The sequence below is a fragment of the Schistocerca nitens genome, chromosome 6, assembly GCF_023898315.1.
Source record: "Schistocerca nitens isolate TAMUIC-IGC-003100 chromosome 6, iqSchNite1.1, whole genome shotgun sequence".
NCBI lineage: Eukaryota > Metazoa > Arthropoda > Insecta > Orthoptera > Acrididae > Schistocerca > Schistocerca nitens.
In genome coordinates this window covers 197001019-197026332 of record NC_064619.1, presented here as the reverse complement: position 1 = coordinate 197026332, position 25314 = coordinate 197001019, and the positions used below count along the sequence as shown (strand labels likewise).

The 25314-nt window shown below is 40.7% G+C and overlaps 1 protein-coding gene across 1 annotated transcript in view; it reads left to right on the top strand.

Moving 5' to 3' along the window:
* Positions 1-244: 244 nt before the first annotated feature.
* The window catches only part of LOC126263281 (forkhead box protein G1-like), a 108726-nt gene continuing 83656 nt past the window's right edge, over positions 245-25314 (top strand). Inside the window, exon 1 of the mRNA XM_049960367.1 lies at positions 245-605. Within this exon, the coding sequence (XP_049816324.1) occupies positions 245-605 (361 nt within the window). The remainder of the gene's footprint in view (positions 606-25314) is intronic.

Sequence of the window (25314 nt, the reverse complement as noted above, 5' to 3'; positions counted from 1 at the left end):
AGCAGCCGTCCTCCGGCCGGTCTCTTTTTATTGTCCGCGCGCCCGAATCACGGATGCACTTACGGAAATTGGAGCGCGGGCCGGCGCGCGCCACGAGCGGCCGCCCCCAGTAGCGCCGTCCGCAGCCGTGCCGGTGCGGCCGCGATGCGCAGCCGGTGAGCGCCCGCCGCCTCCGCCGCCTCCGCCGTCGCCTCCGCCAGCCGCCGCCACGTTGTCCCCGGCGGGCATCCTGCTCGACCTCTCCATGTCGGCGGCGGTGGGCCTGCAGCAGCAGCAGCAGCAGCCGCCGCAGCCGCCGCCTCCGCAGCCGCCGCCGCCGCTGCACCACCATCACCACCACCACCTGCACCACCACCACCAGCACCCGCACCAGCACCACCACCCGCCGGTCGTGCCCGTGGCCGTGCCCGTGGCGCGCGCGCCGGGCGTGCCGCCCCCGACGCCGCCTCCGCCGCCGCCGCCCCCGGGCCTGGCGCTGCCGACGCTGCCCCCGGGCCCGCCTCCGGCGCTGCACCCACCGCCTCCCGATATGGCGCCCGTCGCCGTGCCGCCACCCGGACCGGACGTCCTGCTCGCGCTTCTGGCCCGAAACAAGGCGCTAGAAGGTACCGTGCTGCCCTGCTCGCCCGTCGAAGCTCTCTCTTCCTGCCTTCTTGTTCAGCTCTTCGAACCGACTCTACTCTACCCCATAGGGATGGTCGCTCAATGGTGACAACAGCAACAGCGTAAAGGACAACTAATTTTATTAGTAATTTCCAACGACCTCTGATATATACCACTTTACTGGTACGCATGAATCTTGAAATGGAGACATCGTCACTGGAGTGTAGCGATCGCAGTGCCTTGCATCCTCAGGATTTCCTTTCATATGAAGTTCTGAAATATTTTCGGGTATTCAGCTGGGCTACGGCGTCCACGCGCCAAGATATTTCGGCAAGCTGACATGTTACCATCTTCAGTTGATTATGATCCTCTCTTCCGCTAGGTGTAGTCCTATGCACCCCCCTCCCTTCCCCCTCCTCTTCTTCCCCTCCCCCCTCCCCCTTCATTCACTCGATAGTGCTTCCGTGACACCTCCACGCGTCTCCAGCAGAAAACAGTATTAGGACCGTCTGAAGATGACAAGTCTCCTCACCGAAATATCCCTTCCAGTTCGACGACGCCACCTGGTCAAATACCTAAGAGCAATTCGTGACTGAAATTCTGTTAATAACATAATTTTTTTCTGTCTCGATCTCAATGTCTCTTTATTAACATATGTCGGCTTTCAGTGCCTCGAGCACCGTCATCGGATATAAAATGCTTTGCTAGAAATAACATGTCAGTGCTATCACTGCTGATTTGTAGCATTTAAAGCAGTCTCTCAGACAATAAAAAATTATCTTTTACGTTATAACCGGTTTAGATCTGTACGGTCATCATTATCTATGTGCTGCCTTGTTAAACTAACAACAAAAAAACTTAAAAATCTTGCAACAATGATAGCTAGCGTCAGAAGTTGTAAAACTATTTGGTAAAGACAAGTGCCCCGTAGCGTAGGATTACCGTGAGCATACTCTATGCTGATGACCCTACACTATGGCCCACTACCCTTTATCATATAGTCTTATGATGTTTTACAACTTTTGACTGTAGCTATCATGTGTACTGGTTTTTCAAATTTCTTTATTACTAGTTTAGCACAGGTAAAGAGCTTAGACATCGAAACCAGTTATAAAGGAAAAGGTTACTTTTTGTTATATGAAAGACTATTTTACATGCTACAAATCAGCAGCAGTCATAGTCTGTTGCTTAAGACAATCTCTTTACATTGACCTTCTACGCCTAGCCAAGCATTTTATGTCCGATTATGGTGCTTAAGGCGTTGAAACCGAACATCTTTTAATAGACTTTGCGATCGAGACAGAAAAAATTATATTACTTAAGGTTAAATCTTTATTCATTGGGTGTGTGAAACTTTATTTGTGCTTGGTGTGGATGTTTCTCGTGTAGGTATCCGTCGGTTTAGGAGAAGCTTGATTGTGACAGTTACGAACAGCAACTGAAGCTACAAACTGTTGTAACTTGTCACTTTTCACTACGCCTGTCGGATAATTAAACCCGTTTCGTGAGACGGATTTATGTCAGTTAAAGTGTATTGAGAGTACACTAAAAGACTCAACCCATCTGCTGATTGCGCTGTAGTCCTCTGAAAACTGTTACGGAAATTTTTAATGACTGAGACTGTTCATATTAACTCGTGGCTTCAACTAATAATTAGCCGTCTTTTTCAACTGACATTTTTACTACCCGAACTTGTGTTTCGTGCCTATAATAGAAGTCCATAGTGAGTTTTTCCTCCTCGGATGCGTCTTTGGAAAATTCCAGCTTCATGCAACTAGATATTCTCCATGAGCTCAGCGCCCATGAACAGAGGCAACAGTTAAATCATTCAGAAATTACGGGCCTAACATCCGTGGGTGAAAAAAAAACATATATTAGATGCAGAGGTCTACTTAAAGTAAAAAAAAAGAAAGGAAACGTCAGGGAAAGATGAGCATATGCAGGAAGAACCCAAACTTCACTGACAAATTTCAGGGTATTTCCTGAATATTTTGATATAAATATCCACGGTCTCTTGTAACTGGCAACGTAGTAATAATATAAAAACGATTTATTTTGTTTGTTACCCTGTTACCTTTTTCTTGTGAAAATACCTTACAGCTCACCGTAGCGTCTTCCATTGCGTTCAGTGAACCCACAAACAAGGTAAATGTCGGCCAATTCTTCGCAAATAAACCTATCCATTTTCCTGCATATCACTGATAGCGTACAACTAACACTGCCGAAAAAAAAGATACAGAACCGGATAGCTCTACATGCAAGTTTGTGGACGAATAATGAAATGAGCAGTGAGGTTGAAAATAATAAATATCTTGAGTATGTGGAAAAAGTTTGTTTCCGGACAAAACACACAGCGCTTTCCGCCGCCAAGACAAGAAACTAAATGAAATTTAATTGCTCTTTAACGAGATAGTGGGTAACGTGGGCCCTTTGCAGCAAACTACTTTTAAAATATACCTGAACAGCTTCCGAAATATTGTCGGTGCAACTTAGATGTGATTGATTTTTTCCTCCTATTGGCTGACAATGGTTATCTGTGCTTGATACGGAAGTTTATTAGATACTTATCCACCTTTCTCAGCTGAAACTGTTTGTTTTTGTTACTTAAACTTGTATGCCCACACTAAATTAGGACTCTTTAGTGAGTCGTTTCTTCCTCGGTTGCTTCTATGGAAGATCAAAGCTCCACTTGATATTCTACACGAACGTTGCGTCCGTGAATGAAAACAGCCACTGAGTTGTTCAAGAAAGGGCAAGAGATTCGTCATGAGATCAGGTGTAAAATTTCTGAGTATTCACACAACAAATACCATGAGGAATGAGAAAGACACGTAATCATTAAAAAGTAACCACAGCAGGGAGAAGTGAACATATAGAAGGCCGGGAGCAGTCTCGGCCGTTGTCACAATAAATAAAACCTGGGTTATGCAGCTACTCATTCCTCGTTTTGACCAGTCAGTTTCTCTGTCCTACTGATGGTATCATCCTTGCAACACATTCATCTTCAAATAGCATTCAGCCATTTGAACAACACTCATTGATGGAGAAGATCCCAGCAGTAGTGCGGTTGTGAAGAAAAAAAAATGGAATAAATGAGATGACCTAAGAGCTCAGAGGTTTCGCCTAAATGACATGCCTAAATTAAATACAGTTCATAGGGCAGACTTTTTATTACCTGCCACTTTGTTTGATTCATGTGTCACTATATTACTAATTTGGGTCATATGCTAACTATTATGCTCGGATGCCAATGTCTTTAACTAGGAGCCTTTGGAGGATTAATTCTGTGATTGGAGTACGGTACTACATGTGGGCTGCTACAACAGTAAAATGTAATCCCACATATAAAGAACCGGTCATTGCTTTATTTGTTTCATTTGTGCTATTGAAACAACTACTATGTCATAGTATTTTACATTCAGTGAGTGGCTAACATCTGTTGTTGGTCGCTAAAAATGTCCCGACAACCTTCGGGCACTTTTCTAAAATATTTATTGTGGCACATGTATGAAGCTAGTCAAATGTTTCACGTCTCAGGCTCCACGATCAACTCTACGCACTCTCTTTCTTGAATTGTTTACAGTTCATTCGCCACTAACTTGAACATCTATGTAGGAGCATTTGATTTTGATAAAGCAGTTACATAACACGCTTAGACATACATAGACTCTGGCCGTGAGAATCGGGCCACTGTAATTCTAATATTGAAGTGAAACATAAGTGACGAGAATACGGCAAAAATGACGAAAGATACAGCATTACGTTATTGTACGACAGATAACTACACACCCTGAACACTGATAAAAGCTATCCTGATAGCTCACGGTACCGACTATCAACGGAAACGGAAAACTCTGTGTACATAAAGAAAGCCCTTAAAGAGCGTGATATTATGTTGCTGTCACTTCGTATTCGTATTCCCAGATTTCTCGTTCTGTTTCCTTTATCGCACGTATTTAACAGTTAGTGACTGTTAACAAAGATCACGGCTGTAGAATGTCTCTAGTGTATTATGACAATAAAAGAACCCACGGCTATCATCATAGACATGCGAGAAATAAGCTTTCGCAACTTCCTACAAAATCAAGGACGTAAGCAAGAAACTCTTTTTAGATTACGGCGAATATTTGTTAAAACTGTTTGCTATTTACAGCTTGTCATCCAGATACTTAAAACACGTCATGTGCTCCATATAAAAAGGGAATTTATGATTATTAATATATTTAGATGAAACTTTAAGTATATTATTAAATAAGAAAAGGATAATTGAAATATTTAGAAAAGAATAGTAACCGAGAGACAGAGCATGTGAGAAGAACGAAAATTACTTGCTAAGAAAAGAAATCTGCCTACTGCAATGGTCAAATACCATGCATATAATTCTATTGCAACAAGAAAAACATTTACATTTTTCAAAGCAGAATTTATTCACTACCATTCAGGAAGCAACACGTATACATCCTATGATCGCACTGACATAAACATACTAACGGTAAAGTCAATCTCGAAAGTACTCAAGTTGCAGCTAGACACGCGAAAAATAGGAAAAAAACTTACTTTCTTTAACAGTTAATGATGCTGTAAGTTGGAGAATTCGTAAAACTAAGATTGAAATTGATTTCTATATTAAATTATTACTCCGCACTATTGTTATACAGCAACCAGCTTCATAATACGTATCTCTCTCGTACACAAGCGCTTCTGCTTCCTAAGTAACGGGGAAGCAGATTATGACACGTCAATCAGACTTTAGCTATTCAACGTTTGTCAGTTTTATATATACCATATGGAAGCAGACGCTCAGCTGATAACAATAAAACAGAAACAATGTAGTTTCTCCGCACCGCGCAGCTTTGGCGCCATACACATTTCACAGTGAGAAGCTTTAACTCAATTACGTCATCCTATGCTAAAATATATGATGAAACCATTTCATTAAAAACATTTTTTCGCATTAACAGCTGTAATGAACATATTGCCAAAAGTAACCGATAATGTGCTCCTACTAGAACTAGCTGCAGGATTAAATTCACTATATCAGATCAAATCAGTCCTTTCTGATTTTTTTTATTGTTAGAAATAATTTCAGTCTTTTTATGAAAGACGATTTCTATACCGACACTGCCCTTCTGACAACCGCACAGAGTAATGCACAAAATAATAACAAAATGATTTCTGTACGAAAACGTTAACCAATCGTGTGGTGAAAGGAAAACAGCATTCCAAATAACTACACTCAAGTGTAGTAAAAAATGCTGCAGTAATATTTTCGTTGTCAGTTGAATGAATTAAATGATATTCTTTGTGGCTGGCACCAAGCCATATTTTTTGACGAGCAGTCGAATATAATCAAATATGTTACATCAATATTTTCTGTCAGTTAACACAAATCAAATGATTTTCGTTTGTGTTCGAAATCACACTAAATTTCTTGAGGAGCAGTCGAGTATTGTCCAAAATATTACAATTAGTATTTTCAGGGTCAGATGAAATGAATGAAATAATATTCGTTTTTGTTTTATACCACAGCATTTTTGTTGACGATTTATGTATGTCAAAATGTATGGTCGTAATAACTGAAAGCAAAGGTCGTACCCAATATTTCAACGTTTCTATTAAATTTATGCTTTAACCCGCCATAGATAAAGAAACAACCATGGACATACCGCGAAAAATTACATACGAAGGTTATAAGGCAAATACCGCCACCAGTAGTTTACCCTGCAGATTACTGGTTCCACAGTTGTAATCTCCGATGCCTTTCACTGTATTGCGATCACAACATTAGGATGAAAAATTTCGGTATTTAAGCATGAAACGCTCTTATGATGTCACAAAGTGCCTATGCCATCCCAATCTACTTCGCATGACTGATCCAGACTTATGAAAACAAAACGTCCGAAGCGCTCTGTTAAAATTCTTAGAAAATATATCAGGCTTCGAAAGACTTTAGAAATTCATACTTACCGTTATAACTGGCGCATATTTCTTGACAATCGTAGCAGATCCCCTTCTCAACTTAACAACGTATCTTGAGGTAGGTTCATTTTTGTTTCAAAAACCATAACAACTTCAAGCAGGAGTACAAGTTGTGAAAGCTTTCACTGGATTTCGCACATTGAGCAGAGCGGGAGACAGTAAGTATATCTTTAAGATATTGACTGTTAACACGCTAATCATTTAATTCGTAACACAGATGTCTTTGTTGCAAATATAAAACCTATTAGGGATAGAAAGCTTGTCGTCAGGCTTAAGAAAAGAGACTAGTCCTTTGCTGACAAAATACGAGTATTAGTAAGTTTTTTTTGCAATTCAGTTCATATTTTGCTTAGGTAAGATAGTAAACTCAAGGAATATTATAAATGAAGAGGTTCAACAGTGTACGGTATTGATGTCGTTTGATTTTTCAGATCAATTACATAAAAAATTTGTAAATTTCCATTCGTTGGGACGGGGCCTCTCATAGAGGAAAAATATCAATAAATACGTATTTGTAACTTCGCTCTTAACTAATATTAATCGACAATACGCCAAACCAAACATCACAATGAAAATAAATTGTATAACTTTTCCTTTTTAAATATACGGTGCAAGACTCGGTTTGTATATTTTATTTTTAATAAAACTGTCTGATTTACATTTTTACTCGCTGTAGAGAACTGCTGTTCGGTTAACGTATTATATTAAGAGCGTTAAATTAAAAATTAAGGTACGCAGTGACCAATATTAATTATTTCATGCGCACAACTGAAGCCAAAGCTGTTATATCACCGACTATATATCGTTGTGCATACAGCTTAGACACCGTTTATACTAAATGATAAGAGGTTTAAAAAGCTGTGTTAACCTAGATACAGACATCTTGCAGTAAGAAATCAAACTTGAACAAGAAGATGTATGACAAGCAAATATGTAAGCAACTGATTATAATGTAGGTTAATAATAACAACAATGAGCTGCAATTGCGTTGGGAATTTGCTTAAACAGCGATACTGCTGTGTTGTAAACAGTGATAGCTTAGATGTGCTGTTTATGAAAGAAATTTAGGGAAACAAAGTCGTTACGAACATCGACTGGAACTGTCTTTACAGTTTCCTGAAGCTTACTGTCTACGTCGTATTTTATAATTTTATGATTTGCGTTTTGGAACTGGAGAATTCTCTACCTCGCTGACACACTGCAGTACCTACGCTCCTAGAAACACACGTTTCGGTGGTTAGCATCTCGTCTCCTTCCTATTGTGTATCTCGGATTCTCTTTCATCTAACTAAACGCATACGATATTTTTGACTGGGAAACTCCACAAGGGAGCTTCAGCTGCCTAATTGGAAAAGTTCTCTCTACGTTGAAAACTTTCCTTAGTAAAACACGAGTGTTCTGTCGTAAGTGCATGTTTTGAAAGTGGTTGACTGTGTTGAATTCGTGTAACGTTTCTGTGACATGTTTGTTTTATTGATGACAACGACAGAGAAGAGAGAGTCACGTGCACAGCCTAATCGTCTCGAATACGGACGAAATTGCATGGGCATGTATCATCAGTCTATATGCGCCAGCGTTACACTTCGTTATCAGTCCGTAAATAACGTTTCTAGCCAACGCTTCTTGACCATTGTGACATCTGTTACGCTGAATCTCTCTCTTTCAGGCCAAACTTTTGGCACAGAAGTTACGGTTGTACGATTTATGTAGTTACGAACGTTCGAATGAAGCGATGATTACTGGAGCACTTCTCAGGAACTGAGCAATATTGGAATTTACGTAGTAACTAGCTATAGAACAGTAATTATAAACTTCCACGCAATTCTATTATTTCTTCATTCGCTTCGATTGTGATACGTTTTATGAAAATAACACAACGGAATAAAGATCTTGATATTATTCATATGCGGTGTGGTAAATTACGAATACAACCTAATAGGCGCAGAGAAAATGTTACGTATTAAAATATTTATATTTTTGATCACAATTTCACGTTTTTCTTCGATGTGTGGTAAATTTACATATATCATGACTTTCTCAAGATTAAAATATCTATATAGCACAAACATAGAAAGCGACATTAGGGGAATATATTCGACGCTATAAAATCTTAATCTGCTGAAAGTGTTTCACAATTCGTTGAGTGATAAAAATGCAGTACTCGTGTATTCCTCAATTCTAAGCGATGATTAAATGTTTATAGGTTAGTTGCTGGTTTCTCGCAGATAAAAATAGACAAATCTATAATTAATTACACACCTTAATGCGTAGATGGCGTTTAAAATGGTTGCTAAGTCGAACAGATTTGATCAGCTGTTGTTCAGTAGACCACAATAATGATACTGGAATGTTATTATTAATTAAGTGTTTATAACGAACTCTGAAAAACTAGTAAATTCTCGTCTTAATGTACTTAACACTCTACCTATTTTCCATTCTTTTAACTTGATGCACCAGTTAGAAAGTAAATAGAAACCTAATTGATAAAAGAAATGGCATTACAGTTATTTTTGACGTTGTTATATATAATACAAAGTGAATTTAAAATCTCTTCATTTTCATTAACAACTTTCCGTAATTCCAGCTAGTGCAGGAACCTTCCATCAGTATTTCTTTCTCTTGACATTTGTTATGTAAAGGACGGCGAAGAGAAGAAGAGCCCTACTACAACGATATTTAATAAATTCGGTACAATTACCTAGAACGTTTCAACATACTTCATGGCTTCGATGAAGACGGCTTACGGTTGTACTGTGGTACGCCTCTTGGACATCACTGACACATTTATTGCTCACGGTTAACGATCATTTGATTTAGAAAGTGGCGTATCAATACATTCTTTCTGCATACACACTCCATCGGTGAAGCTTCCGACCAGCTGATCGTGTCGATGCACAAACAATTCATAGCTACAGCGCTCAGTCCTTTCTCATTGTGGAGAGCAGCGGTGTCCACAGCCAAAACAATTTTACTGAATGGCAATAATCTGCCACAGCGGCTGTCGTTAAATGGAGAGAGTACAATTTTATTTTCTATTCTTCACTACAGCACAGTTTCCACTGCTTCGTTATTTTTAAGTTCATCTTTAACGCGCTAGTACAAGTCAATAAAAGTTTTGACTGTGATTCAAATATTTCCGTTTGAAGTGTTCTACTATAGACCTGAAAACTGCTACACAGTCAAATCTGTGCAGTGGCAAGCAATACGAAATAAAAGAATGCTATGATCCAAGTAACGATCGCCAGTACAGCAGACTGTGGTTTTCTGTAATGGCTTCCGCTAAGTTACAGAAGCAATTTCAGCCTATTCCGCTGTCTCATGCCTTCTGAAATGCTTTGATTCCTTAATGGAAGGAGTTATCATTAATAGGTGCAGCTCTAAATCTACGCCGTCCTGGAGTGTCGAGTGGGGAAAACAGAAGCCCTCTTTGTGCGCAGTGAAATCCGTCTCCACAATTACCACTATTTACGTGACCACGTGAGACTAACAGATCTTCGATAATCGGTACTAACATGTCGTGAAATTAGTAAACACTTCGATCAATGATGGATGTTTGACACACAAGGCGTGACCAGGGTTACATCTCTCCACGACTTCTCACGGACAAACAGTTGACACAACCAGTAAGCAGCGAATACTTTTCTTCACAGAAGAGCCTCCGTGGTCTAACTGAGGTCATGAATGGGTCCCGTTTGCAATCAATACTCACTCCGATCGTCGAGGAAACGGAGGCGATTGCTGCGTTCAGTGTAACCCGTCGCCGTGTTAGCACTATTGACGTGCCGACACGGAGAACTGGATACGACTGTAACCATTGACCGATGTCTGAGACAGATGGCGTCGTCAGGATTAGGTCTTCCATGGTCATCCACACACCCACAGTTGAGACCACCACACAGCAGCGAACATGTTATTCGTAGAGGAGCCTCTATGATTTGGTCGAAGTCATGATTAGGTTAAGTTTTCAATCCATCCCCACCTGGAGCGTTGAGCGAGACAAATCACAGCATTTGATACGTCCAGTATAACTCGTCACGATTATCAGTATTGACTTGATAACACGCGAGCGAACACTTCTTCAAGAAGCGGTACTAGTACGTCGCGGAACTGGTTGAAACTTTCGACCACTGACTGAGATCTGAGACGGAATATGTGAGATGAATTAAGCCTCCCATGACTATCAGTGGACAGACTACTAATATAACACCACTGCGGCGCAAACGTTCATAGTGGAAGGGCCTCTTTGGGTTGACTGGTCGTGATCAGGTCCATTTTACAGTACATTCCCCGTTGGAACGTTCTGCAAACGGACGCACTTCAGTATGGGGTGCAGCGTGTCATATGGATTAGCATTCGTGCGGTGATCACACCGGAAAGGACACTTCAATAATATGTACTGCGATGTTGCGGTACTAGCTAGAATTGGAAACTGGAGCACTGACCGATGCCGGGAGGCCTGTCTTGTGCTAGATCCAGCCATAACTATCTGCAAACACTAATAGTTGACACAACACTGCCAGGCTGATGATATTCATAGAAGAACTTCCGTGGTATGATTAGGTCCAGTTCTGAATCCATCCCTAGTTGGAGCGGTGGGGAAACGGACGCAGTTACTGCATTCGGTGCAAACTGTCGCCTGGATTAGCATAAGTGACGTGATAACATCGGAACGGACACTTCAGTAATCCGTACTGCACCAGCTGGAATTTGGGAGTTGGAGCAGTGGCCGATGCAGGAATGCGTTTCTTGGACTAGATCCACCCACGACTACCTGCTGACACTGACGGTTGATACAACAGAGAGGTGCAGACGATCTTCGTAGACGAGGCCGTGGTTATGTACAATTCTCAATCCATTCCCACTTGTGTTGGGCAAACTGTCGCACTTACTGTATCCGGTGGAAGCTGTCATCTGGATTAGCACTAGTGACGTAAAACCACCGGATCGAACACTTCCGTAATCGGCACTGCGACGTTGCGGTAGTTAGAACACGGGGCACTGATCTACATCGGAAGGTGTATCTTGAACTAGATTCTCCCACAAGTATTTCCAGACTTCTGATAGGTGATACAGCACCACAGCACCACATCGGAACTTGTGTGGTGTGACTGCGGTCATGGTTAGGTACGGTTTTCAGTCCGTTCCCAACTGAAGGGTTGAGCGGGGCAAACGGGAGCACTTGCTGTATCGTGTGTAACTTGTTGTCGCCATTCGCACTACTGACCTGATACGAGGACGAATGCTTGTTCAGCAATCGGTACTAATGCACTCCGGAACTGGTTGGCACTTCGAGCACTGAACGATGTCTAACACTGGAGGCGTGACGAGGCTCAGGTCCTTACACGACCACCCGCGGACCGCGAGGTTCACGATAGCCCCTTCCGCTTCGGCAACCAGCAGTACGGAGCGCGCCGTCCGCGGCGGCAGCGCGGCGTCTTCTGGACGTGCCCGGCGGCGCGGCCGGCGTCTTTATATAGCGGTACCGAGCAACCGCTGCCACAATCCCGCAGAGTGGCAAACCACAGCCGCCTAATACACTTAGCACGCAGCCGTAGGTTACAGGCTGCTCCGTGTGCCTCCTGGCCATCACTTCTAATAAGCGCGCTGTCGTGGCCGCCGCAGCCGCCGCACACCCATCCAGCCAAAAATTACTGCTCGCTACTCCTGCGCTCCGCCGCCTCTTTTCCGAAGCCGGCAGGCAGCTCCTCTGCTTCCTGTTGTTTTAATCCAATTCCGCGCCGCTGACCGCCGCTCTCGACCACCTGCGCCGTGTATTGTTTCTCACGTGCGGCGCCGCGCGCGCCACCTCTTAGCAGATTGGGCGTCTGCAAGAGGATGCAGTCTGGTGGCCAGCTTCTGCAGCTGTTCTCCGACGTGGCTGCTGTTCGACAAGCGTTGGACTTAAAATTCCGAAGTGGAGGAGGAGGAGATTAGTGTTTAACGTCCCGTCGACAACGAGGTCATTAGAGACGGAGCGCATGCTCGGGCGAGGGAAGGATGGGGAAGGAAATCGGCCGTGCCCTTTCAAAGTAACCATCCCGGCATTTGCCTGAAGCGATTTAGGGAAATCACGGAAGACCTAAATCAGGATGGCCGGAGACGGGATTGAACCGTCGTCCTCCAGAATGCGAGTCCAGTGTGCTAACCACTGCGCCACCGCGCTCGGTATTAAAATTCCGAAGTCTGTGGCTTCTAAGTCCTAATTGAGATTACTGCCACTAATAAGACTTCACAAGTAATCGCTTCGGTCTACATATATGCATCATAGATATTTGAAACTCGAAAAGGTCTCTGGAAGCATACAGTTTCATTTGATTAAAAAAAAACATTTATGCCTTGGTTTGAGGCATGATCTCTCCGTTTCACTCGATGCCGAGGTGCTATTCCAGTACAACTGGAATGCTATTCAAGTTTAAGGGGAGTGTCAAGTGGGCTGAAGCGTGAATGGGAATTTGGATTGAACAGAGAAGCGTGCTGTGGCAGTGTGTCCAGTTGTCCGAAGCCACTGTAAGAGGGTGGTGCAGTAGTTAGTGCATCTGTCTAGTGACTAGGAGACTTGGGTTCAAATCCCTGTCTTTGTACAAATTTCAGTTCTCACTTGAGTCTGCATATATGCATCATAGATATTTGAGACTTGGGAAGGTCTCTGGAAGCATATAGTTTCATTTGATTGAAAAGGATCTATGCCTGGGTTTCAGGCAGGATTCTTCATTTTTTTCGATGCCGAGATGCTTTTTCTAGTACATTTGGAGAGCCTCTGCAATGCTATTCGAGTTTAAGGAGAACATCGAGTGGAATGAGGCGTGAATGAGAATTCTGATTGAGGAAGAGGTGTGCTATGGTAGTCTGTGAGTTGTACAAAGCCACTGTGCCAGGATGGCACGTAAGTGTACCGAATGGTCAGTGTATGAAACTGCAACAGAATGAACTGAACTGGGGCCGGCCGGAGTGGCCGAGCGGTTTTAGGCGCTACAGTCTGGAAACGCGCGACCGTGTCTCGGGCATGGATGTGTGTGATGTCCTTAGGTTAGTTAGGTTTAAGTAGTTCTACGTTCTAGGGGACTGATGACCTCAGAAGTTAAGTCCCATAGTGCTCAGAGCCATTTGAACCATTTTTGAACTGAACTGGCGGTAGAGATCAATATACTAAACTCACAGTCAGTGGCTTCGTGTTTCAAATCGAAATACAGCCATCCGAGTTTAGGATTTCTGTTGTTTACCTAAATTTAATAAGGGAAATTCTTAAAAGATTTCTTGGCAAAAGTCTCGGTAGACTTCTTTCCTCATCCTTGTCATATTCAAACCTATGGCCTTCTTTGAAGTAGGAACTATACCGGAATTTACCTGGCGTAGTTTAGGGAAACCACGGAAAACTTAAATCAAGATGACCAGATGAAAAATGGAGCCTCCTTCCCCTCCCCCCCCCCCCCCCACATTACGATATCAGTCTGCTTAAAAGTAGTGTTACCTCATTTGGTTCATCCTTAGTTTGCAATATTGTTAACAAAGAAGCTGTTTAACAATGTCAGAGGCTAGTGCTTCATTGTTCATTCATTTCTCGCTAAAAGTTATTACACAATCTATACAAACACTGTTTAGTAATCACACAGATATAGACAAAAATTACGTTTACAGTGTATGTCTTAAAATGAAGATATTATAGAGAGAAAGTGCTGGGTAGCAGAAGAACGTGAAGGGTAGTGTATACGTGAGAAATTGTGCAGAAATAATTAAAGTGGCGCAAGAAGAAGAAGATCGAAATTACAAGGGACTAAAAAATTGCATTGTATGTCACTTATTAGTGCGTTATATATGATGACATAGGAAAAGGTTAAGAAGAAGTGTAATTTGGCAACAAACCGATCGAAGTTTTCATTTACAAACTGAACAGTAAATCAGAAACTAAAACTTAAAGAACATTTACCGTCTCGTCTCGTTCATCCTCTAAAGAGGAGTTGAATCTTAATGAATGACACTACATTCTTCGACTGATGAACGTAGCAACCGTATCTGTGTAACGTCTTAGTGTCGTTGTTAATTGTAATTCTTCATGTCAGGTATGGCACATATTGCTTAACTATACTCTCTGGTTTCCCGTCACTACTTCTTGCTGCTCACCCCTCCCCCTCTTCCCCCACTCCAGCGCTCTCGCTCCTACGAACGCTTTACTACACAAACTGGCATACTTACGATTCCCAGGGTTACGGATGGGTCGGGTCGGTGTAGATAAATTGTACGTGTACGCAAGTTTGTGAACGATGCTATTCGAGCGTGAGATTGAATCACAATACCTTTCTACGAATGGATGATTTACGTGAGTTTTGCCTTTAGTTCCCGGAGAAAGATCACAGCTGTTCGATATGGAATTATTTATATGTTTCTCGGGATCTGGCAGCAGGATAGAATATAGCGACCATTCATCACTAATTACTTGTAACTTTGCGACACTCTTCTGCATCAAGACAAACAGCTTACTCGTGATTCGCTAAAAACCTCACCGTCATTCATCAACATGCTGAGGTGAAGATGTATACATGCATGTGCTGCGATAATGATGCTTTTATTCTTTACTTGCACAAGGTCTATACACAAACATAGAAGCGGTCGCTACTTCGAAACCAGGAAATATAATTAAATGGATGCTCGAGAAAAAGTTCTCATAAAACCCCAATGTAAAGGAGTGAAGAATATAATACAACACACACACACACATATACAGACACACACACACACACACACACACACACACACACACATGCACACCTTGTGAAATTTAATATGTCACAGATACATTGGTCACGAAACAAGAATGTCCCACGATTACTCAATTTACCGTTCACACGTGGTACTTTCGCAAAGCAGTCGGCATTATCTATGATTCAACAGTTTCATTCTAACGGGCCTGACGAAGTCTGTCACACTAGTACTTTCACTGATTCTTGTGAGTTAGTAAGTAATCCACAATTCAGATTGTCTTTACCGTCACAGTTTATGTTTTGAGACTGTAATGTAGCCAATTTATCAAAATTATTCGGTAATGATTGTACCTTCTCAAGGTAGAATACGATAATTTAGCCATTTCTGCGTTATATCGTAAATGAAGGACAACAACTAGTGTCTTTTGAGCAATCTGAATGAATGATTCTTTTTCCACTGACCTACTGACGTGCTTCCAGTGTATTCAAAAAATCTGTCGTGAACTGCCTGACACTCCCAGTATGTTAACGGCTGTAACCGTTAGCTACCTGTAGGAACACGTTTTGAAACTCGTTTGATCTTAAGACATCAGACACTTAGAATGCTTAAAGTTGTGTCTTCATTGAGAAATGGTAGAGATCGGTTATGTATCCAAAAATGACGTGATAGAAAGTGAAACGATGCCATGTCCATAAATTATTTATTGCGCTTTGTGGATTTCAGGGAGGAGATGTCTGAAAGCGGCCTTTTGTACAGTAGAGTAATGATTTCAGAGAAATGACTGTCAATTTTCCCAGCTATGTATTGATTATTTAATATATTGTTAAGTAAAAATGGAATAATTGGATGGAACTTATCCAAGAGGCAATGCGAAGCACAGTGCGAGTGTTGTAGTTTAGTCCTAAACATGAATGTCGGGAGTATCGATTGAAATACACAAATGATTGTAGCCAGTTGCATATGTTGAAGTATACATCCAAAATCACCTGGATTTATTTACACATACCACTGCTCAGAAACTTGTGGGCCTTTCTGCCAGGGACATGATACTACTTTAGCACACGGCTCAATGTTTTTGTCAATGCTTTCATTCTATATCTAAATGTGATATAAATATCTTTCTGTGGCTTCAGGTCTCTTGTCAATCCACATTTGCATTAGATACACTTTCTACTAACATAAATAAGCAAGGAAGACATATTAAAGCTTAATGAGTGCAGAGCACATAACATAAAGGCATTGCTACCGCGCGCGCACGCGGGTGCGTGAGTGAGTGTGTAAGTGTGTGTGTGTGTGTGTGTTTTAGATAAAAAGAGAGAATATTTTGCATCCTCTACCCCTCAAAAGTTAATCAGTATTTCTTTCTTCCTCCCATCCCTCATTCGTGACTCATTCTCTCTAGCCGTCTCTCTCCCCTCATTCGTGAATCATGCTGTCCATCAGTGTCTCTCTCTCTCTCTTTCTCTTCTCTCTCTCTCTCTCTCTCTCTCTCTCAACACACACACACACACACACACACACACACACACACACACACAATTGTATCAACATAACAAAAGTAATAAGAATATTTACGAAAGGCACATTTATTCTGATTACCTCGCCAGTCAAAGTATACTCACAAGATTTATCCGGCTTAGGTTGCTCAGAAGAGTCCTAGATTCAAGTCTCCAACGACTTCTTAATTTACATGTACTAATCTCATGATTATACCGAAACACCTTGAGGGAAGATGGATAGAAATGACTGGTTACAGTTCCTTGCGTACTTCAATTACGAACAAATCATATTGCACAGACTCATTGAAACTGTTTAGCATGTTCTCCCACTGTGCATATAGCACCAGATTTTCGACCTTCAGCATCAAAAGTACGGAAGTTTAACACTTTAACCTATAACCCAACAGCTTCGTGAGACTGGAGCGGTTTATCGTGGAGAATGAAGTACTAACTAAGAAATAAATTCCTTCTGTGAAACTGCTACGAGCAAAGGGGCACTCGTAATATCTAGGATGTGTACAAATATAACGAAATCATTAAGAATCACGTCTGCCAATTATTTTACAATGGAAATTTCCACATGCGAAAAACTTAACACGCCTCTGTAACAAATGAGTGATTGTCACTGTGCGACAGGTATGAGTTTGAGTTCCTCAGGAAAGCGACGTTAAGGGGACACAGACGGATAAAAGATCAACATAATTGCATAGCGAGATCTAAAAAAGTGCAGTATAGTTTAGAATTTGGCTAATTTCCAGAGAGCAAATGAAGGATTGGATTTTAGGGTTTAACACCAAGTTGGCGGCGTTGTCATAAAGACGAACAAAATTCTAAGTGATTTAGGAAGGGGAAAGAAATCGACGTGTTCTTTTCAAAGTCAGCGTTCCGGAATTTGTCTTAAGCGATCTGGCTCGGTTAATGTCAACCTCTATCACACGGATACAAAAAGGTTCTGTTGCGCAATATACAGCTGATACAAATAATCTCAGGGGAACTGCGGGACGCGATCAGTAACGTAGCAACTACAGGATTTCATCGTGTAACAATGTCCTTTAAAAAGATCAACCAAAAGATTCCCAGCAAAGGGTGTCCTGATCTTTCCACATTTCATAAGCGCAGATCTATAGGTTCTTTTAAAGTTACGGGAAGGAACGGAAGAGACTTATTTGATAAGGATCAAAAATCTCCCATATCATTTAGTAGTCAGCCAGCCAGGTGGAGAATAATCAAAAATTTTCAACAAAACCTTGTCGAGCAACATTCTTTCACGTTACCTACAGTCTTAAAGGTTAGTAAAACAGGACAGAAGAAACAGATTATAATTTAGACTGGGTAGTATGGTGTTATTTCCGTTACTTTTAAATTGTTTCTTCCCTTACCTTTCGAATGGTTATTTGGGGATTTGATTCAGCTTTAATTGACTATAGGAACTGACAGTTTTGTAGACGTATAACGTCAGTCGTTACACTCAGCAACAAAAAGTATGTAGCACTAACATTTGGGAAACTGTATTATTCTACGTGGAGATGTTCCAAATAGTCTGCCATATGCCTAACCGTTGCTATTCAAAGAGTAACACCAAGTAGAATACACAAATATTGTAAGACAGTTAAATGCTCTTCTTCAAAGTAACTTACACATCGATGAGATTCCTTGGCGTTCAGATCATCTTCCTCTCATTCTGGTTTCGGTTTCTCTGTTGCCACTAAAGAACTTCAGAAGCAATCTGCTATAATACCGTAGTTACCGCCCAGAGCTACTGCTTTATCTGCAAAGAAATAAAACTAATCTGTACTTAAATCTTCAGTCCCTTCTTTGTATTACAACCATGGAAATAACTGCTCTGAAACAGTAAAGTTAAATACAGTATGTTTATCCTACAATGTACGTAAAACTGTTTTCAATAACAGTTTTCCGTTCGCACTGTCAAATAGTCGGTTATGAACCGTTTGTATACAGAAACCAATACCGTTTACATACAGGAACTAACACATTTCATGATTAAAACAACGTCGCCAACAAACGCAATCTATTTAATTACCTACAGATATTTATTAGAGTTGATAACATCACGTTTCCCTTTCCAAAAGTGTAATACTATATTTTAGTAATACCGTTTATATGATAATGATGAGAAATAGGCAGTGTACTGCTTATCCTTAGATTCATAAACCATTATTTGTTCCTTTTCCCATGAAACTGATTTTATAGTTAGCTAATGAAGGGGTAGATGGCTACTTCATTCACGCACGGAGATCAAAAGAATAAATCATTTGCCCCAAAATCTGATATAACATTAAAATAAAAGAAACGAAACACACGTACTTCCCACAAATTCTTAAAGACACTATTGGAGGAATTTTGAAAGGAGGGCGAAAATAGACGATCTGTAACAAATTCGGGTTGAGACTTCGTTTATTTCTTGGAAAAATATCAGCGTCGCTTATAGATTCCAGCACAAGTACATTACTATGCTTATAACTGATGTCAGTGAGAGTGGCTTGGGAACAGTAAGCGTAATATTATATTTGGTAAAAAGGAGAGTGAACATGGAGAAACTACCCCATAGTTGAATTTTGTGTTGGTTTTGGTCATTAGTTTGATAGTATATGATTTAAGCACCCATGTTAAACACGCCCGCATTTAAATTTTGATCGGAAAATTTGAGAATATAACATAAATCCGCTGCAATAAGGTAGAAAGGTATTTTTAGTTCAAATTCAAATGGTTCAAATGGCTCTAAGCACTATGGGACTTAACATCTGAGGTCATCAGTCTCCTAGAACTTAGAACTACTTAAACCTAACTAACCTAAGGACATCACACACTTCCATGCCCGAGGCAGGATTCGAACCTGCGACCGTAGCGATCGCGCGGTTCCAGACTGAAGTGCCTAGAACCGCTCGGCCACTCCGGCCGGCCATTTTTAGTTCCTCTTGAATTGTTGTAACTGCACATATGTGGCAGTAAATTGTAGCTTTCTTTTCTTCCACAGTGATGAAATACAACGTTTGAAAAGTGATCTGCAATTATACTGAATATATGAAGCCGTAGAGTGTAATAAACGGCAACTCGCCTCCTTTTTACTTCGTGAACGGTTCAATAAATTGAAACATTGTCTTCTGCCCCACTCGACGTTGCTTCCATCACAATATCCTATTCTGGCTGCCTTGTCCTTCAATTTTAGTGCATTTCTCGGATATGTTTGTGAAACGTTTCAACAGCAGTATTAACAAACGTTGTCATATTAATCGTGTTTTCAAGTGTTTACGACTGTTGTTAAAAAGTACATCGCTCCAGTTTTTTTAGATTAGTTAAATATCTTAGATTATGCAGTAGTTAATCGTAATACCGGCACAACAAAATTGTGTGTGCCTCTTCCAGATAACATTTCCCGTAAACGTCGATTCGGTGTCTTCAACCGTTCACCAAATAAAAGGCGTGCTACTTTTAGCTGCTTCATACTATGTAAGGAATTCACTAAGGAATAAACATTTTATTGATTTCACCTGTTAATATGGCAAACGTTGTACAGGAGTATTCAGCTGCCGCTATCTGTGGGTTTTATGCAACCCTCAATGGCTTCGGAAACCATCAGCGAGATTTTCAAATTCTCTGGCACGCTCCGCCAAGAGTGTTAGGCCTACAGAAAAATGAACAAGACCATTTTGTAGGAAATATAATGTAGTTACATTTTGTACTGGGATACGTTTTTGCTCGAGGCCACAGTTTTCGAGTAATTCAAGAAAAATGCGTTTGAAGGTCACTTTTGTTCGTTTTTCTGGAATAATTCGAACACTATGGCCTCTAGCGAAAACGTATCCCCGTACAAAACTTAACTACAATGAATTTCCTACAGAACGGCCCTGTTCATTTTTTTGGTACGACTGGCAATTTGAGCATAGCGAATGAGAGAATACGAAAATAAATGTTCCTTTCTTTGTCTCTCGGCATCTTTTTTTCCAGTTGCAGATATACAAGTTTATAGGTTAAGTACCATCGTTTGCAACTATAATGAAAGTCGTGTTAAGACTAGACGGATATCGCTATATTCTGAAGCATCTTCAGTGGTCAAGTTTTTTGATTGTTTACTTCTTTTTTGTTGATCTTACACGTGTGTGTTTTGGGTATCCAGCACACAGCACTTTCACTAGACTAAATGTTTAGGTTTCTGTGTTGAGAAGTACTACTGTCCTCTCGCCATTCAGAAAGGTAAATATTTATTTAAGTGAATGTGCTGTGTGCTGAATACCCAAAAATATACATGGAAGAACAACAAGAAGGAATTAAACAACAAAAATGCCTGATTACTGAAGGCGATTTCGAATAAAGCGAAAAACATCTGGTCTTAATATGACTTCGATTACAATTGTAAAAACCTATAAAACTTAAATAAGAAAATATTGCTCGTGGTATCTGAAGGCACTGCAGGTTGCATAAAAACCATAGATAGAGGCAGCTCAATCGCCCCATATGTTCCGGAAATAATATCTGTAAACGATAAAAAAGAAAGAAAAAAGAAACAGCCATTCAGTTCCATTATTATGAAGTAGTGTGTTGCAAAATTTTCAAAATAGAGAATCGAAGCGAGTATGTTGTCAAACGTTTCTCGACTGGAAATGAGGTCGAGCATGTAGTTCAAGATAGAATGGGCAATGTTAAAAGTCTGAAATTGTTGTCGCCTGCAGTCGTTTAGTAATTTGATTGGCACAGTGCAGAATGTATTCGTAGAATGTTGTAAGGAAGAGAAACGGAATAGGGGTCGTCACAGACTATATAGTCCCGATGCTGCTGCTTGCTTATAATTCCAACTATCTGTAAACAAAGGAGGACGCGGGCCGTAAGTAATGACGCAGGGTGAGGCGATGGCAGGTGACTGGGGGAAACGCCCGAACAGCCGGGCGCGCCCTTGGGCCGCGAGTCGGATCGATAGCGCACCCTCCTAGCGCGACCGCCACTGTCGATTACGCACCAGTCGAGGCGATGCGATGCTAGTCGATGGTGTTGATGACACGTTCCGAATATGAGCGCTGCGTCGCAGAGATCTGGCATCCTTTGTTCTACATCTTACTTCTTTGTGAAATCGAGGATGACCGTATAATACCACAGTTCGTGTAACTTGCATTTAGCCCTGTTATATGATGTTCGGCGGAAGGAAGGAGGAAGGAAACTTGAAGAAATAGGAGGGTTGGCACATCTAATTCTTGTTACATTAAATACAGTAAATTCAAAGTTGAGTCCCGTGCATCAAATGTAAGACGCATTCACTCTACCATTACACTGACTTTAGACAGACTGATGGAATTATTCTTTAACATCCATACTGTTCTCCCTACTTAGCTTATAGACTTATCACGTTCACAACTTAAATTTATTGTTTACAAGGGAGAAAATACATTCATCACGAACCCTAAAGGTTTTATTTAGCTTTGTGTTCTTTGAATAGAAACCATGATCTGTTTTTAGGCGATATATGATTACGATTATACGATGGTGTACTTGTTGTGGCCTTCAGTCCGATGACTGGACTGATACAGCTCTTAATGGTAGTGTATCCTGTGGAAACCTGCTCATTTCTGCCTAACTACAGCAACCTATACTCATTTAACCTTCTATAGGTAATCCTTGGTCTCCCTCCAAAGCTTTTAAACCCCCCCCCCCTCCCATCACCACCACCACCTCTCAGCACCCTTCTTCCATTACCAAGTGACGTATTTCTGATGCCACAAGACGTTTCCAATTAACAGATCCCATGTTTTAGTCTACATGGGCTATCAATTTCTTTTCCTCCCAATGCGATTTAGCACTACCCGATTAGTCATCCGATCTGCTCATCTAACCTCCAGCATTCTCCTTCAGAACCTCATTTCAGCGGGTTCCATTCTCTTTTTGTCTGAACTGCTTGTCATCACGTTACGGTTCAGGACAAGACCAAACTCAAAATCAATATCTTCAGAAAAGTTTTCATAACTCTTACGTTAATATTCGATGTTAACAAGTTTATCTTCTTCGTAAGTGCATTTCTTGCTATTCCCACAGTTCATATTGTAACATCCCTGCTTCGGCCATCGTCAATTGTTTTTCTGCCCAAATAACGAAACTAATCTACTATCTTTACTGTCTCATTTCCTACTCTAATTCCCTCAGAATCATCTGATTTAATTCGACTACCTTCAGTTACCCTTGTTTATTTTTACTGATATTCGTCTTATAACCGCTTTTCAAGTCACTATCCATTCCGTCCCCAACTGGTCTTTCAATTAACTTACTGGCTCAAATACAATTACAATATCACAGATAAGCCTCAAAGAATATTTTTCTTCTCCTTGAAGTTTAATTCCCTTTCCAAATTTTTCCTTGGTTTGTTTCACAGTTGCTCTTTGTACACACTGAATAACAGGGAAAATATTTTAGCCCTGCAACTCCACAGACACACCATCGATGTGGTTGAAACTGCGGTATTTACATCTACATACATACTCCTCAAGTCACGATATGGTGCCTGGCGGAGCGTACCCTGCACCACTACTACTCATTTCCTTTCCTGTTCCACTCGCAAATGGGGCGAGGGAAAAACGACTATGTATATGCTTCCGTATTAGCGCTTAATTCTCTTATCTTCGTGGTTCTTTTGTGAAATGTATGTTGGTGGCAGTAGAATCGTTCTGCAGTCAGCTTCAACTGCCGGTTCTCAAAATTTTTTCAGTAATGCTTCTAAAAAATAACGTCGCCTTTACTCCAGATACTGCCATTTGCGTTCCCGAAACTCCTCCGTAGCACTTCCGTTTGTTCGAACTTACCTGTAGCAAATCTAGCAGCCCGTGCCTCAATTGCTTCAACACCTTCTTTTAATCCTACCTTGCAGCGATCCCAAACACTCGTGCTCCCAATAAACCAAAACGACCATTCGACTTGTTTGTATCGTAAAAGTACGCAATCCATCTCACAGTAGTTAGGTCGTAGTTTCGCAGGAGGATTAAACGATTGGAAATTCTAATTTTCTAACTCATTTTCCCCATGTTACATGCATTTGTTCACGACTAAATAATTTGTCAGTTGTCTATAATGAGGCAGCACCAAAATTTTCATCAGATTTTTGGATAGACATGCTCCTGCATGCAGACCACTAGTACAAATCTGCACATTTTCCCACTAACTCTCAGTATTCAGAAGGACTGTGGAAAATATGCAGACACCAGCACTATCTTTAAAAATTTCCTATTAGCAGTTATTATTATCACACAGCCTAAATCGAACTGGCAAATGTGAATGTAAGACACTTTCGAGCTGAAGGTCTTCTTAGTTGTTTATTTGCGTTATTTTTGATGTATATAGTATTTAAAGAGAAAACGTCTTCGCGTAACATTCAGACTCCTGTGATAGAGCTACAGAAACATACAAAATCAACTCGGAAGTTGCGCTGTCATTTGGCCATCAAAAGCATATTTGGAAATTTATGCTCGCGTTAATGATCCACGTTTAGTTTGAAGGCAAGTCATACGTCTGCATAATTAGTGAACATGATTTTGACTCTTACTGAAAGGTACTGTATGTGACGAAGCAACGAAATAAAGACTTCTACCAATCACATGTAGCTAGGTAATCTTGCCAAAATCAGGTAGTATGACGATAACTACCTATTTTTGTAGTGTAATAAAAATACGCAGCTTGCTGAGATTTCCACGTTAAACTCTTTAATGGAAGACATTCAATGTACCGATCTATTTGGAATTCTTAATCATTTCAGTGTCAGTATTGTTTTGATTCATGGTCACTAGTCGTTTAGCGAACCTCTACAGTACTTTATCCATAGCATTTAGACATAACTAAATAACGTGACTATAGCTAAGCGCAAGAACAAGTTTCAATTTTATCTATGGCAAAATTGCAAATTACACAAATTATAATCTTCTCTCGTATGTATTGGAAAACTAGCAACATTGTACCAAGCGCTCTGAATATGATTTTTCCTTCTTTTGCGAGATACCAGTGCTTTATGCATGTAACTTATTACGTTATTTAATGCGCCCTGTTCTGTCAGTAAAGTTTCGTGGCTACGTTTATAACTAATGAAACTATTACGTTCTTCGACAAGTAGCTCCTGAATTTATAACACATGTTTTCTGTGTCGAACTATCACCTTTAACAGGGTGACTGACACTCTGCGCCATGTTTGACTGAAGAGAATGTATAAGTCCTGGTGACAAAACCAGATTACTACCCAGGTAGCTGAAAACCATTCATTTATTTTATATTCTTTTTCAGTAGTAAATATTTAAACATCTATTGTTGTTGGTGCTTTCGGTAAGTAAGGACATCTCTTTGGAGTACTCCACCAGTCTTTGAAAAAACTTAGTTTTCTCAATGATACGAACAGGAGTCATAGAATATACTTCGTAATTAATATTGATTCGCAATGTTGGAGAATTGTAAACGAAATCTGACAATATGAAATTGGCTGGTTTTCGTTGTTCAACATCTATGTTGTTGTATTTGTGCCGGTTACAGATACAATGAAGATTTCACCACATTGTAC